Source organism: Sprattus sprattus (assembly GCF_963457725.1).
Source record: "Sprattus sprattus genome assembly, chromosome: 9".
Classification (NCBI taxonomy): Eukaryota; Metazoa; Chordata; class Actinopteri; order Clupeiformes; family Clupeidae; genus Sprattus; species Sprattus sprattus.
The window spans coordinates 19,404,857-19,420,049 of record NC_137928.1 but is presented as its reverse complement, the minus strand read 5'-3'; the positions used below and the strand labels follow the sequence as shown (position 1 = coordinate 19,420,049).

The following is a 15,193-nucleotide window of genomic DNA, read 5'->3' as shown; positions in this document are numbered from 1 at the left end:
TACAAATGACAAGCGCGTAGCCCGCTGCCTCCTGCTGGGAGGGCTCCGTGCGGTCAGTGCACAGCTTCAAAACACCGGGCCGGCTCAGAACCCACAAAGAGCACCCTGCCTCAGTTTCTGGTGTGCACACACCCAAACACACACACACACACACACACACACACACACACACACACACACACACACACACACACACACACATACACTGATGCGGCCACATATAATCTCACAGTCTTGCACACACAATAACACACCATACTTACTTCTAGCCAATACACACACAGACAAAAACACACATACACATAAACAAGCCACACAAACTCACAGCACGCACACACACTGATACAGACACACAATCTCACAGTCATGCAAAAAAAATATCACACTGCACTCGGTTCTACACAATACACACACACAAACACTCTCATACACACAAACCCTCCATGCTCACTCATTAACATTATACACACAGACTAACAGACCCCACATACACACACAAATGTGTCTCTTAGCAAAACTAAATCCAAAACGCATTACTACAACACATTCTCTCACACACAGTGCCTCCACACACAAATGCATATTCATACACCACAATTACACACAGCACACACCCATACACACCATACTCGAAAACACATATCATATTTACCACCACCACCCCCCCCCCCACACACACACACACACGCACACACACACGCAGGCGCACACACACACACACACATACACACACACACACACAAACAAACACAATGATATTTTGGCCTGCAGTATGCTGCAGTGCACAGCATACAGCCTGGGGCTGGAGCCAGAGGGCCTACATCAGGTGACTTAAACCTGTCACTACCTCACAGCACAAGATGGAGGGATAGAGAGAGAGAGAGAGAGAGAGAGCAGGAAGAAATGGAAAAAAATGGCGAAAGAAAGAAAGTAAAAAGAAAGAAAGAAAACATGGAACAATGGCAAAGAAAAAAATAATTCAAGAGGTTGAAAGATAACACACACACACACACATAGATTCTCACCTGTCGTGCGCGCAGGGCCACCTTAGCATTGATGGTCTTGCTGAGCTGCGTGAGTTCAGTCAGGATGGCCACCAGCTCTTCTGTCAGTGTGGGGTCTCTGCCACAGAGCTGGTCCTACACAACACACACACACACACACACACACACACACACACACACACACACACACACACACACACACACACACACACACACACACACACACACACACACACACACACACACACACACACACACACACACACACAAAACAGTTTCCATATACATCTATCTCGTATTTATCCCCCACCTTGCCAAAGCAGGTGATTGTGCATATATGTATATTTCACGAAGTATATGGAAATCAGATGATAACATTTGATTCAGTCTGATATTTCATACATGATTGTTGTAGACAGCGCTGTTGTAATTTGGCAGGATGCTATGAGAGAGTCTCATTAAAATGGCATGTATGCTCTCTCTCAGACAGGATTGTCTAATAGTGAGAGACGTGGCAGTGGAGCTTGTCCAATGAACTTGTTCTTCTAGCAAAACAAGAGAAGACAATCAATGTCTCCAAGAGATGGGACTTTAGACGCCGGTAAAATGGAGCCCTCAGGTTTGCACTCCGAAGGGGGCATGAATGGATGGCCAGAGGGAGGGAGGGAGGGGTGATGCTGGGGGCGAGGGTGGGGTGGGGTGGGGGGGTCATTTCGGCAAGGGAGGCGATTTTGGATCCAATGTCCTAACCTGGGGCAGATCATGGGTGGGAGGGGCGGGTAATGGTGGCAGGGGGGGAGGGGGGAGCTGTTGCTCACTGGAAACTGATGGGGGCTGGGGGCTTGGGTGGAGGGAGGGAGGGGCAAGTGACAGAGGTGTGTATGGATAGAAGGAGTTAGGGGGATGGTATGGGGAAATAGTGTATGAGAGTACGTGTGTGTGTGTGTGTGTTTGTGAGTGTGTATGTGTGTGTGCTGGGGGGGTTGGGGGGGGTTTGAGTGTTACCAGGAGAAGGCATCGCACCTTCACGACACCCCATAGTAATTACACACTTGAGTGGCTGGACTGTGAAGGAAATTGAAGGCCTGAGCTGGGGAGCCCAGCTGCCTCACGCTCCCTCCCCATCAGCGCTGCCGTGATTGAGACTGCACCCCCCCCCTACACACACACACACACACACACACACACACACACACACATACACAACGAACCCCCCCCACCACCACACACACACACACACACACACACACACACACACACACACTCACAACCCCCCACCCCCACATCCACACATGCACACACACCCCTTCAATCCTCAGAGGAAATGGCGCTTTGTGTCGCGGTAATGAGATTCTCACACACCCGGCATTATTTACCATCTCAGGGAGGGGGCGGGAGGAGGTTTGGGGGGGAACGAGGAGAGGAGAGGGAGCAGTGTGCCGCTAACTTTACTTCTCAATTACTACCACTGTTATGTGGACGTGGCCAGAGAGAAGGAGAGAGCAAGAGAGAGAGAGTGAGAGAGAAAAAAAGAGAGAGAGAGGGTCATGAAAGGGCGCAGGCGAAAGGTGGTCAGACTGTACCAAATTCTATTTGGGCCCAGTGAGAGTGTATTTGTGTATGACAAATGATACAGCTAACACTCTGTTTATCTCTCACACTCACACACTCTCACTGTCTTTCTCTCTCTCTCTCTCTCTCTCTCTCTCTCTCTCTCTCACACACACACACACACACACACACACACACACACACACACACACACACACACACACACACACACACACACACACACACACACACACACACACACACACACACACACACACACACACACACATACATACTCTCTTTTTCTTTGCCACCAGAGTAGAAGTGTGTTCTGTGTGAGTGTGTGTGCCAGGGCCTACTTACGATGAGCATGGTGACCAGCAGGTTCTTCTTGGCGACCTGCGCGTGGGAGAAGATGGAGATGAGCACCTTGGCCAGGTCGTCCTTGTTCTCTTCCCGCAGCGTGAACACGCACTTGTCGTAGTGGCCTGCGGAGCACGGACACAATTAAACACGTCAGCGTGGGGTACCTGGGCGACCCGGCAGGGGTCGCAGGTCTTACAGACAGGGGTGGGTGGAGAGAGGGGGTAGGGGTAGGGGGGTGGGGGGGGAACACTGGCAGAAAACACCTCGCCCAGAGCTGTGAGTGGCAGACGGCTGGTGGGAGGTGGTGGGGGGAGGAGGGAGGTGGGTGGAAAGAGGGGAAGGGAGGGCGGCAGATGATTAAGAAGTTAGTCTGAGCGGCGTGCAAAACAAAGCGTGGCTGTGACCTCAATTTACATTCAAGCGCCACAGCAGCGCACAGCCACTGCAGTGGAAGACAAGAGCGGGAAGGAGACAGCAAGATGGAAAAGAAGAGAGAGAAAGAGAGAGGGAGAAAGAAAGAGATACGGAGCAAAAATGAGGGAGAGAGAAAGAAGAGGAAGAGAGATATGGAGAGAGAGAGAGAGCGAGATAGAGAAGGCAAAAACTCCCTGCATCCCTGCCATGTTCTGTGGTAGCCATGAGTGCTCAGACAGGTGACATGGTGTGGCGGACATACTTTTATCAGCTGTCTACGTGCACCACCATTTTGAAATGCACTGTTCAATTGATGTAGTCAGGGAAGGAGAGGGGAGTGGGCACCAAATTATATGGCCTTCCTTTTAAAAATAGTTGTTCCCCTCAACAAATAAAAGAGCACTTTAACGGAGGGACGTCAGCTGGCTTTACGTCAGCTCCACTTCCAATTGCGGGAGCGCAGTTATTGTTGTTTTTGGAGGCGGCAGAAACGGAATTACCTCGATTATGTGCAAAAAAAGTCAATTAAATTAACTGTGAAAGGCTATTTATTTTAACCTGAGGATACATTTTTTCTCTCCCTCTTTGAAATCAGAGGGAAAACAGAACGCCACAAATATTGGCAGGAGAACAAAGAACGAGCAGATCTGAGTGGGACAGCTGCATCACACTGCCATCATGTGGTCAGAAAAGAGAACTGCACTATGGCCAAAAACGCAGGAACAGATTAGAGAACAACTACCACATTTCCCAAGTATAGTGTGGCATGCATTTTGTTAATGAAGTGGTATTTGCGCTACAGTAATTAACTTTGTTGTGACTGATGATGTGTGTTGAGGAGCACTCACCACTCTGAAACTTGACCTCCACACTCAGGTACTGTCGGAGGAGGTCCATGACCGCTGCTTTCATGTGCCCACGGATACCACTGCGATATCTGAACAAACACACTTCATATGGTTACACACTTTTAAATACATATTATCACAATTTTATGTTTCCATTCATTTTTGTGTATATTTGTGTCATCCATATGGACTACCTCTAAGACATCCCACCGGGGTAGGCAACATCCCATAGTGCATGTACATATAGTCTTTATTCTACACATTGCAGTTAACAATGTATGAACTGTTCGTAGTGTGTGTGTGTGTGTGTGTGTGTGTGTGTGTGTTAAAGAGAGAGAGAAAGGGAGTGTGTGTCTGTCTGTCTGTCTGTCTGTCTGTCTGTCTGTCTGTCTGTCTGTCTGTCTGTCTGTCTGTCTGTCTGTCTGTCTGTCTGTCTGTCTGTCTGTCTGTCTGTCTGTCTGTCTGTCTGTCTGTCCGTCCGTCCGTCCGTCCGTCTGTCTGGCTGTGTATTTTCACTCACTTCTGGACCAGCTGTACGATGCTCTGTGTGTTCATGAAGAAGACTTCTCGCTCCGACTTTCTGTTGAGCGTGGCAGCGTGGCTGTCGAGGATGTTGGCGATCTACCGAGGAGGCGAAATACACAAACATATAAATAAATAAATAAATAAACAAACAAACAACTAAACAAGCATCAGCGTGGAAGGAGATGGAAACATGCAATCTCGCTTAGTCAACAGCGCTAAATCTCTAGCATCGTTGAGCGACGGGATAGGGGGTGTGGGGTCTGTGTGTCTGTGTGTGTGTGTGTGTGTGTGTGTGTGTGTGTGTGTGTGTGTGGCTTGTTAGCGGGCACACCTGCTGACTGGGGAATTGGCAGAGGACGGAGGTGATGTTGCTGGCGTACTGCGCAATCTCCCTCCTGATGGCCTTCTCCACGGCGGGGGGGATGCGGCTCGACACGCTGGTCATGATGTCCTGCAGCTCCAGCAGCGGGAGCGAGGGGTCGCGCAGCAGCCGCATCAGACGCTCCACCCACTCCTTCAGCTGCGTGCACACACACACACACACACACACACATCATACAACAAACACACACACACACATCATACAACAAACAGACATCATACACCAAACACACAGACATACACAACACACAAAAACAAGTAAATACATAAAAAAGATATATAAATGTGTAGTCAGACATACGCCCAGAACACATTCAGATAGGAAGTGTTAATTCCACAGTGTTGTTCCAATCAGTCCATACCCAACTTTGTCCTCATCAGCTCTACTAAACAACCAAACATAACTCTTCTGAATCCATTGCTGTTACAGTATGCATATGTGTGTGTGTTTATCCCTAACTCCTGTGTGTGTGTTTGTGTGTGTGTACAGTGTGTGTCCCTAACTCCTGTGTGTGTGTTTGTGTGTGTGTACAGTGTGTGTCCCTAACTCCTGTGTGTGAGACTCACCCTGATGCTGAAGAAAGGCTCCGGCAGGCAAAAGCCGTTCATGACGTGGGAGAGGTGGTCCAGGGTGTGGTGGAAGACCCGGTGCAGCTTCTCCCCCTGCAGCCCCGCCGACTGGATCACAGGGAGCGACCCCGTGAAGAGCTCAGCCTGGGGGAGACACCAGATCATGGCTGAGAGGTGAGGAATACGGCCTGACTAACATGCACAGGCTCACATATGCAGACATAAACACACCGACACACTGGAATACTCACACACACACACATTATGCCTCCCTTCCCCAAAACACATATGCATGCACACACACATACACCCCCCCCCCCAAACACAGACACACACACACAGACACAGAACTAAAGCCAAACATTCACATAGACTCATAATGGCAGCATTTACCTTCTGCACCCGGCTGGGGTCGTCCAGCTGCAGTCTAGCAATGATGCAGCCAGGCTCCAGCACGGCCCCCGGGCGCTTGACGAAGAAAAGGTTACCCGGGTCAGTGGTGTTCAGACTCATAACCATCTTCATCACCTGTAGGAAGATTTACAGAGAAACACAACATGGATGAAACCAATATGGAACAATGTCTACATGGAAAGTCTTTCACGCACATGCACACACAAGAAACACACAGACACACACACACAGACTCACACTAACCAAAAGCCCCCCTAAATCCAGCCTCACCTCTATCTCACAGTAGCACTGCTCGGTGCTGACATGGCCTCCGTCCTCCACCATGAACTTGACGAGTTTCCCTGCGGAGGGCGAGCGCAGCAGCGTGGGGTCATTCTCCTTCTCGAACACACACGTCTTGTTATCGATGGTGATGCGGTACCTGCGGGGACACGTAGCGGGATACACAGTAGGTCCCTCACTCAAAGGTTTCTGTCACTCAGCTTGTCGAGCCCACAGTACATCTAGTGCTGTATGTGTGTTTTCACTCGGATTTCAGTCACTCAGGAAAATGCCACACACACATTCACACACACACTTGCAGTAATCCTGTTAAGCTCTTGGGCCAGTGTGAAACACAAGGATGCAATGTCAGCTGGAGTCTATCAAATATATCATTCATCCCAAATAGAATGCATATTTTTTCCCTAAAATGTATTTTTTCCCTAAAATGTTTCCCTAAAATGTATATTTAAAAATATGTTAAAGAAAACAAAAATATTTTTTTTAACCCCACTTTAAAAAATCTTGATGTGACTTTTCTTGAGGTTTCTGAATTGTGTTTGGTGTGACGTGTACCTGTCCACCTCCTCCTTCATGTAGGTGGTGTAGCTGGAGCCGTCGTAGGAGAGCAGCAGGCCTCCGTCGCTGAGCCGGTGCACGTCCACCTCGATGCACGAGCCGTTCATCAGCACCACGTAGGAGCTGGACGACTGCCGCGTCACCTTCAGCACGAACTTGGTGCCCTCGTAGATCAGCTCCACGTCCACCGTGTTCAGCAGCGTGTGGGCGGGCAGAACCTGACCCCTGAGGACAGGGCAAGAGGAACGCACACACACACACACAGTCAATATTTCAGAATATATATGCATATATATACACTCACATTAAAACTAATTATAGTCCTCTCTAAAAATCACTGTCAATTACATTAAAACCTAGTGTATAATGAACTGCTGTTATGTATCAGAAATAATAATAGGTTAATGCATATTGTGGCAGTAAGTGTTGGGCATTAATTGCAGATTGCCAGTCCCCTCAATCCCTTGCAAACAGACTGGCTCAAGAGGGCCATTCAGGAAATGCATGCAAATGAACCCAAACGTTCCCAGAGAGCCATATTCCCTAACATTAGAGTCAATCCTCATTCGCCGATCTGGCCATTAAGAAAGTGAGGGAAAATAATCATTACGTTTAAATCAGGAACAGGGTTGGTTAAATCAAGGCCATTGTACCTTTCCAGTGGGTGCAGGAAGTCTGAGACGCTCTTCTTCAGGCTGTAGTCGGCCACATGGAGGGCTCCACTCACCACACCCAGCATGGTGTCAGGACGCTCAGCCTGCAGCCACACACATAAGAGCCGCTGTTAGTCCTTGTTACACTTTGTTGGCAAGGCTTGACTTGGCATTAAGCACTTTGCATTACCAAGTGTATATGAATTGTGCTCTATAAATAAATTTGCCTTGCCTAGGCAAACTAGTTAATGACACACACAAACACACACACACACGCTTGTGCCCACACACGCATAGGCGCGCGCACACACACACACACACACACACACACACACACACACACACACACACACACACCCCTAGAGGTGAATCAGTGCTCTAGCTGTTCTACTGAGTTGTCTGTCTGTTCACCTGCATCTTCTCAGAGATGAGCCTGTCCAGCCAGCCTGTGTCTATTTGGTTCTGCTGGAAGCTCTCCGTCTCCAGAAGTTTGATGAGGTACTCCACGGTGGTCCGGAAGTCTCCACGTATGGACAGCTCCTTCAGGGCCACCACCATGTTCCTGACAAGCACACCAAACACCAAAAATAAGTCTGGGAGAAACGATCGAGAGGGCCTTGAATATGGTCACCACTGAGGGGAGTAGGACTAACCATGGCTGACGTTAAGGGTGTGCACAGCTTTTGATATTCTAAGTGTTTATAATATCACTCTGAAACTATTGTGAGTGCGTATATGGAACTGTTTGTAGGTATTTCTATTTTCTCATAACTCCTTATGATTATGTGCATGTACATAGTAACCGAATAGAAATTAGTATTTGAATAGTTATGCTGCAAACGGGTTTCCAGATATGCGATTATCCACGCAAACCACTAGTACATATTGCTGTCCAGTACTTACGAGATGGCCTCCTCCCGATTCTCTCCCCAGGAGAAGCAGTGGCCAAACTGCGAGTCAGCGAACTCGTGCAGCCCCCCTGTGGCAGCCACACTGAAGTAGCCCCACACGTTCTTGCTGCTGCGGAAGTTCAGCTCCTGAACCGTCCCTGAGCTGGGCTTGAACCCCTGCGAGAGGCACAAAAAGGCATTCAAGAACTTCCAGGACTTGGTTTTATGAAAGGGCCTGAAGTTTCATCATCATCCCACTCACCTCATCAGGGTTCTCGCTGGTAATACGTGTAGCGATGACATGGCCGCGGGGAGAGGGCAATGTGGACATGCCATCAAAGTCGATGGGGGAGTCGCCCCAGGGCTGCATCCCGTACATCATGCGAATGTCCTTGATTCGGTTCAGGGGGATGCCCATCGAAATCTGGTTAGCATATAGAAAAACACAAAGTCACTACATGATCTGCTTTCATTTCCTTTTTGCTATCCCCTTGAAGACGCTGTATTTGAAATCTTCTCTCAAGGTTCTCTAGATTACAGGTAACATTTGGAGGACAGTGGAGGGTCTGTTGACAGATCACAGAGGCATAACACCAACACTGTCACTGAAACAGAATTTAGGCATTTGGAAATGAGGTTTACTTTCCCTTGCAGCATGTTAATGTTGTTAATCCTGGGATTACGGGAACACTCTCAAGGTGCAATCACAAAGTATGGGCAAGGATCAGCATAATAATAGATTTAGCATGGCTCCTCAGTATAATCTTGTCACATGCATTATAAGACCAGGTGGTTTAATTGCTATGCCATATAATTAAAAAAGCATTCTGCATTGGGGTTAAGACTATAACAAATTTCGATCCTTCAAGGACTGACTATAGACAAATCCACATGGCACGGTCACATGGCACCACTTGCCACACTGTTTCCCATCCTGTCGCCCGTGCCTTCCAGCCTTTGGGTTACCGTGACAACCGACCTGCCAGCGTGATGGCGCGGACATTGCTTCTCAGGGGAAACAGTGGTACCAGATGCTCTTTTTAAACCGCCCTTCCTCCACATTACACCCGCACGCAAACATTTGCTCCAACAGCACGAAAGGGGGTAAGCACTCGCCTGAAGCTGAGCAGCGGGGAGGTTGACGTCTGCGACCATCTCAGTGCAGGGGTGCTCCACCTGCAGGCGGGGGTTCAGCTCCAGGAAGTAAAAGCTGCCATCTTGGCCGTAAAGGTACTCCACTGTGCCGGCACTTACGTACCCCACCATCTTGGCCAATGTCACGGCACACTGACAGACAAAACAGATGCCACAGTATTTTCACAGTATTTTCTAACAACAATAAACATTCGAAGAAACTCAATAAGAGGTTCTGTTGTAGGTTGATTAGGCTGAGGGCTTTTCCAAAAACAAAGGGTGAAAGTCCTACATTTGCAATCAGATGTTAGATGTTTTCATTGTGAAGATTCAACATAAGGAGAAACTGAGAGGAGCCTGATGGATAAGTTAAGAAGACCCATACCCTCTCCATTTGTTCAAATACATCTGATGGAGCAATGGTGGCCGGAGCCTCCTCAATGATCTTCTGGTGGCGACGTTGGACGGAGCAGTCGCGGCCAAAGAGCGAGATGGCGTTGCCATACTGATCTGCCAAAAGCTGCACCTCCAGATGGCGAGACTGTTTGGCCAACTGCATGACAAAGATGGGCGAACCAGGGACTTCGGTCTGGACCTAAGTGGGTGACAGGGAATACATGGGCACAGAGAGTCAGCTGCTATGGCAAATATTGCAGCTCAAGTACACAGTGTAGTAGCAAACACTTGATTTACCACCATTCATCTCCACTTGATTTTTAATGTAATAGTATTTACAAATGTGTATCCTCCCCATAAAAATTACGGTGCTTTCAACCCATATTTCAACAAAAAAGTTACATGGCAATAGTTGAAGACAGGGAAGGGGTAATCCACACCATATACAACCACTACAATTTCATTTCATTCATCAATTACATTTCTCCAGATGTCTTTTGCACACGCAGACTTTTGCACATACCTGTCTAAAGAGATTGGGGAAGTCGTCAGCACTGTTGACTTTGCGGATGCCCTTGCCCCCACCCCCTTCCGAGGCCTTAACCATCACAGGGTAACCGACTTTCTCTGCAGCCTAAGGGAGTACAGAAAAAGGAATGACAAACTGTTACAGAGTGTTCTGTTGTGCACAAATGCTTCGTAGAAACAAACATTTTGTTTCTGGGTATGTTGCAAGTCACTGTTGTAACTTCCCTTCAAGCCTGAGGGTATATCATAAATCACTGTTCTAACTTACCACTAAGCCGTCTTCCACATCCTCGATACACGCCTGCTTGTAGAGATCAGACGGTACACTGATGACCTTATTTATCTGGTCATTCTCCGACCACTCCACTGTCATACCTGTGAAGGGGGCAGGGTGCACAGTAAGAGCGTGATAAACCAGGACAACAAATCTCAGTGACTAGTGTCTACAAGCGGTTTGAGGTGTGGCCAAACCTGTTCCACTCCATGGGAGAGTTGGGATGCCAGCGGTCTGAGCCACTATGGATGAAGCAATCTTATCTCCTAATGCCCACATGGCCTGACTAGGAGGACCTGCACAAGAGAAGGAAATACTATTAATCATGTAAAAAAGTATCCATATAATGTTATATATTTGAGTCTGCTCAGACACAAAGGTGCTGTATACCGTACCCATGAAGGCAATGTCATTCTTGTTGAGCAGCTCTGGGAGTTTGGGATTCTCAGATGCATGACCCCAGCCAGCCCACACAGCCTAGCAGGGGTGCAGAGTGGACAATGTTCATTGAACATCACACAGAACGGTAACAAATGACAAGTTTCTAGCTACTTCTGTGTGCTGGACTCTTACCTGGACAGGTATACGTTTTGCTATGTCCAAAATGAGCTCCACATTGGCATAATTGTTATTATTCGCCCCTCCAGGCACAGGAACGTAGTGGTCAGCCATCCTGATGTACTCTGCACACAAACACACAAGTATGGACATGATTATGAACACACACACAAAAACAATACTACTCTACAACTACTTGAACAATGGTCCATCTTCTGTATTTACAGTATATACTATGTTCACAACATAAAGTCAATTAAAACAAAAGCCGATTTCTTTCAAAGCCACACAAAAAAATCTTAACAGGAGAGTGGAATAGCCTTCAGAATAGACTGAGGTAACCATGTATTGATCCCCATTCACCCTAGTGACCTCCACTATCTACGACACATGGTCATTTTTTTTTCACCCTCTACCATCCTCACCAGCATTGGCCTTCAGATCCTCTGGGGTAACCATGACAACAAATCGGATGGCACGCTCATTCCGGAACATTTCATAGGACCATCGCCGAATCGAACGCATGCACTTGACCGCTGCAATCCCATTGTTGGCAATGAGCACCTGAAATCGCCAAGTGCACAGAAATCAATAGTAAGGCTTAGCATTACATTATATAACAACAGAGAGGCTTTTAAAGGTTCAGTGTGTGATTCTAATCCCATTAATTTCATCAGATACAGCGAACTGCTCCTCGCTGTCAGTTCAGTATTTGTGCTAAAAAAAACTCCAGGGTTCATACAAAGTCCTGGCCCTGTAAATGGAACACAAACATAGTGGCTCGGAATGAGCAATACAAATCTCAGCCAATCAACATGGTGCCTCAGGAGCACGTAACAGACAGGTGTAATTAAATTCCATTGAGCACAAATATGAACAACCTTAATCGGAATCAGAACCAAATCCGAAACGTAGATTGCATCTTTAGGCAAAGTGAAAATAGAGAAATTAAGCAAAAGGCCTTGTGTGTTACAGTGACCTCAACCCTCAGGAACCCACACCACAGCACTCTTTCTCTCTTTCTCTCGCCCTGGCCATGCCTTTTCAATGACTTTGTTGCCTCCGAAGCGTGTGACAAACTCAGCGGGAGAGGCCACGGTGAAGTCTCTTTGCTGGTCCATGCGCTGGCGGTCCCTGCCCAGCTTGACCAGATGCAGACCTGTCATACCGGACCTACGGAGAGTGAGCACAACCCCATTTAGCAGATTTTTCTCACAAACACACACACACACACACAAAGTGAGAGAAAGCACTGGCCATTCTGTTTAGGGGTCATTAGTGCCAGTCCTCTGGTATCTTATTTAATACAAATAAAAAGGGTTCCAGAAGTTGATTGTTAATGTGGGTGTACTACACAGACATATCAAACTGTGAAATAGAGAATCAGTGAAGACACCATTACAATTCTTCAGTTTAATCTTTCTATAATTCATATCCATGGGTTTCTTTCAAAACATTCAGAAAAGTTAGATAAGTTACACTCTCTAATTTACCATTCTGAAGAATCGTAGGAAAGTTCAGGGTGTTCTTCTTGTGTCTCCATTTCAACATCAACATTTCACGAGCATGTCTGAAAGGAGCTTACAACCACCGAAACCCTTCCTCTGCAAGACTTTCTTTATATCCCTCCTACCCACAGACTCGAGAGCCAGTGAATATGCAGAGATTCAGGGAGGAGGATTACCCACATCTGTAAGAGGGGTGGAACCCAACCACTCCTCCTGTTTGTCCAGATGCCTTGACTAGCCCAGAAAGCATTGCATTACAAAGACAGAGCTGTCGAGAGCAGGAGCAAGTAAGACCAGATTGCCAGGTCGATGCAAATGATGACGTGATGACAGGAACTTGCTAAAGGTCTTTGATTTTAACCCATGCCACACAAACAATGCTATTCACTTTCTAAATCCTTGTGAGTGAGTGGAACACCACTTGTGAATGGATCTGATCAGGAGGCCAACAGGAGCCAGGGCACTGAAGCGTAGCTGCTTGACATAAGTTATAAATGCAACACCCAATTGTTTTCTTCAGTTAAATATACTGCAGTTCTTTCAAAGGCAGCTGATAGTGGGTGGTGACAAAGTTTTGTAACAAATAGGCTTAATATGAAAAGCGTACAGTCAATGATGCTGTTAATACAAAATACTGTAATACAATTATAATTAATTATTTGAATTAAACAAGTTATATAATTATATAAGTATAAAAAAAACAACATTAAGCCATTTGTAATAGCTAAAGACAAAAAATTCCACACCTACACACCTTGTGTTAGGTACTGGCCAGTCGATGGTATCAAATCCAAGTTCAGACAAACTGTCAGAGCTAGCTGAGGATGGTGACGAGGACCTCTCTGCCATCTCCATCTGCAAGTCTCCTGGGTCCCTGCTCTCATCCTTGGGCACTTCCCCTGAAGTGGCATGATGAGGATCCTCCTCTGGGTTGGCAGATGGCCCGTGAGTGTTAGTCGCTGGCTCTGCCATAGCTGGAGAGGTCTGAACGACTCCAGACACTAGAAAAAGAAGGTTATTGTTACGGTATATCTTCACTCGGTAAAAATGGTTGTGAGAATGGAGTCAATTCTCTTACGTTCTCCTCAAGCAGAGATGACAGGAGGAAAGACTAAATCACCCCTGGTTTTCCTTGGTGTAATGTTTGATAATTGCACCACAATGGTTTCACAAACCAGCTGACCATGACCCTGTCTGGAACTATTGGCACTATGACCACATCAGGATTTTTTGTGTGTGAGAGTGTCTTGTAGAATAATTTCAAGGGAGTAAGCTATGCCAAATCATGAACGCAATATATTACAAATTGAAGGTGTAGCACGCAGTATTGCCTAACAAAAATAAATAAATAAATAAATAAATAACTATAGCATACTGGCACTCTGAGAGCGCAGATATCTGCCTCTCGCAATGTTAACGAAAATTAAAAATAATTCGTGCATCAGACAGTAGCCTAAATCGGATCCACTCCAAAATTAAAAGGGGTCTTCCTTACTGCTCTCCTTCACCATATTTCATTAAAACCGGCCAGGTAGCCTACTTGTCTCGTAATCCTGCTGGCTGATAAGATTTGGCCCTGAAAATTGGCCCTGAAAAAATATCCTCCTTAGATGAGGTAATAAAGCACAAGCACCATGCCCGCTTGGCGATCTCTTAGCAAAGGATTTGTAATGGGAAAGAGGAGAAAACACGATGTTGTAGCATACATGATCTTAATTAGGCTTACTTTACCTCAATGTAAGTGTTACATAAAATCAAATGTAGTGAACAGTGTCTTCGAAACTTTAAATTAAGTTCCCTGATGGCCCCTCGAAAGAGTCTCGCTCCTCATTCTTTGATATGCAATTACTGAGAGAACACATGAACTTCTCTCTCGTGAACGTAAATGGGCTATAGCGATGTTAATAAAGAACGGGGACTTCTTTCTATTTTAGTAGGCTACCGGCTCTATTCCAAGCTAATCGTGCAGGACAGAAAAAGAGCTGGCAAGCTCTGACAGTCTGTTGTGAAATGGTAAACACGTCTAGCTGCACGTGTTTTGCCTTGTGGTGGCAAAGTTTGTATTCGCTGTTAAAGCAAAGTTGCATGGGCCCCATATTTCAGGAACAATACTTTTTAGTTTTGCTGAGGTGCTGCTGTTGGGAATTGTGTAGGCCATTTAACATTATTTGAACCTCCAAGCAAATATCTGTGGTGTACGCATGCGAGAGAGCTATACTCCCCTTACCGATTCTGGTTTCGGCGACTCCGTTTTGTTTGAAAAAGGCCAGCCACTGAAACATTTGATTTTTACGGAAACTTTACAGAGATGTTAACTGCAACCACTGAAATCACATCAG

General features: G+C 46.6%; 1 protein-coding gene across 2 annotated transcripts in view; it reads right to left on the bottom strand.

Annotated features, from left to right (window-relative positions):
- The window catches only part of LOC308369727 (acetyl-CoA carboxylase-like), a 72,622-nt gene extending 57,429 nt beyond the window's left edge, over positions 1-15,193 (bottom strand). For both annotated transcript variants that reach the window (XM_080844241.1, XM_080844242.1), the window contains exons 1-24: positions 15,082-15,193; positions 13,609-13,855; positions 12,387-12,519; positions 11,772-11,910; positions 11,362-11,471; positions 11,184-11,265; positions 10,986-11,084; positions 10,783-10,889; positions 10,510-10,620; positions 9,976-10,185; positions 9,573-9,743; positions 8,719-8,880; positions 8,470-8,633; positions 7,978-8,128; positions 7,567-7,670; positions 6,911-7,138; positions 6,344-6,494; positions 6,053-6,187; positions 5,657-5,803; positions 5,040-5,228; positions 4,704-4,804; positions 4,184-4,272; positions 2,919-3,043; positions 1,026-1,139 (exon numbers count right to left, since the gene is read on the bottom strand). In XM_080844241.1, coding sequence (XP_080700367.1) covers positions 1,026-1,139; positions 2,919-3,043; positions 4,184-4,272; positions 4,704-4,804; positions 5,040-5,228; positions 5,657-5,803; positions 6,053-6,187; positions 6,344-6,494; positions 6,911-7,138; positions 7,567-7,670; positions 7,978-8,128; positions 8,470-8,633; positions 8,719-8,880; positions 9,573-9,743; positions 9,976-10,185; positions 10,510-10,620; positions 10,783-10,889; positions 10,986-11,084; positions 11,184-11,265; positions 11,362-11,471; positions 11,772-11,910; positions 12,387-12,519; positions 13,609-13,855; positions 15,082-15,136 — 3,324 coding nt within the window. In that variant the 5' untranslated portion in view covers positions 15,137-15,193. The remainder of the gene's footprint in view (positions 1-1,025; positions 1,140-2,918; positions 3,044-4,183; positions 4,273-4,703; positions 4,805-5,039; positions 5,229-5,656; positions 5,804-6,052; positions 6,188-6,343; positions 6,495-6,910; positions 7,139-7,566; positions 7,671-7,977; positions 8,129-8,469; positions 8,634-8,718; positions 8,881-9,572; positions 9,744-9,975; positions 10,186-10,509; positions 10,621-10,782; positions 10,890-10,985; positions 11,085-11,183; positions 11,266-11,361; positions 11,472-11,771; positions 11,911-12,386; positions 12,520-13,608; positions 13,856-15,081) is intronic.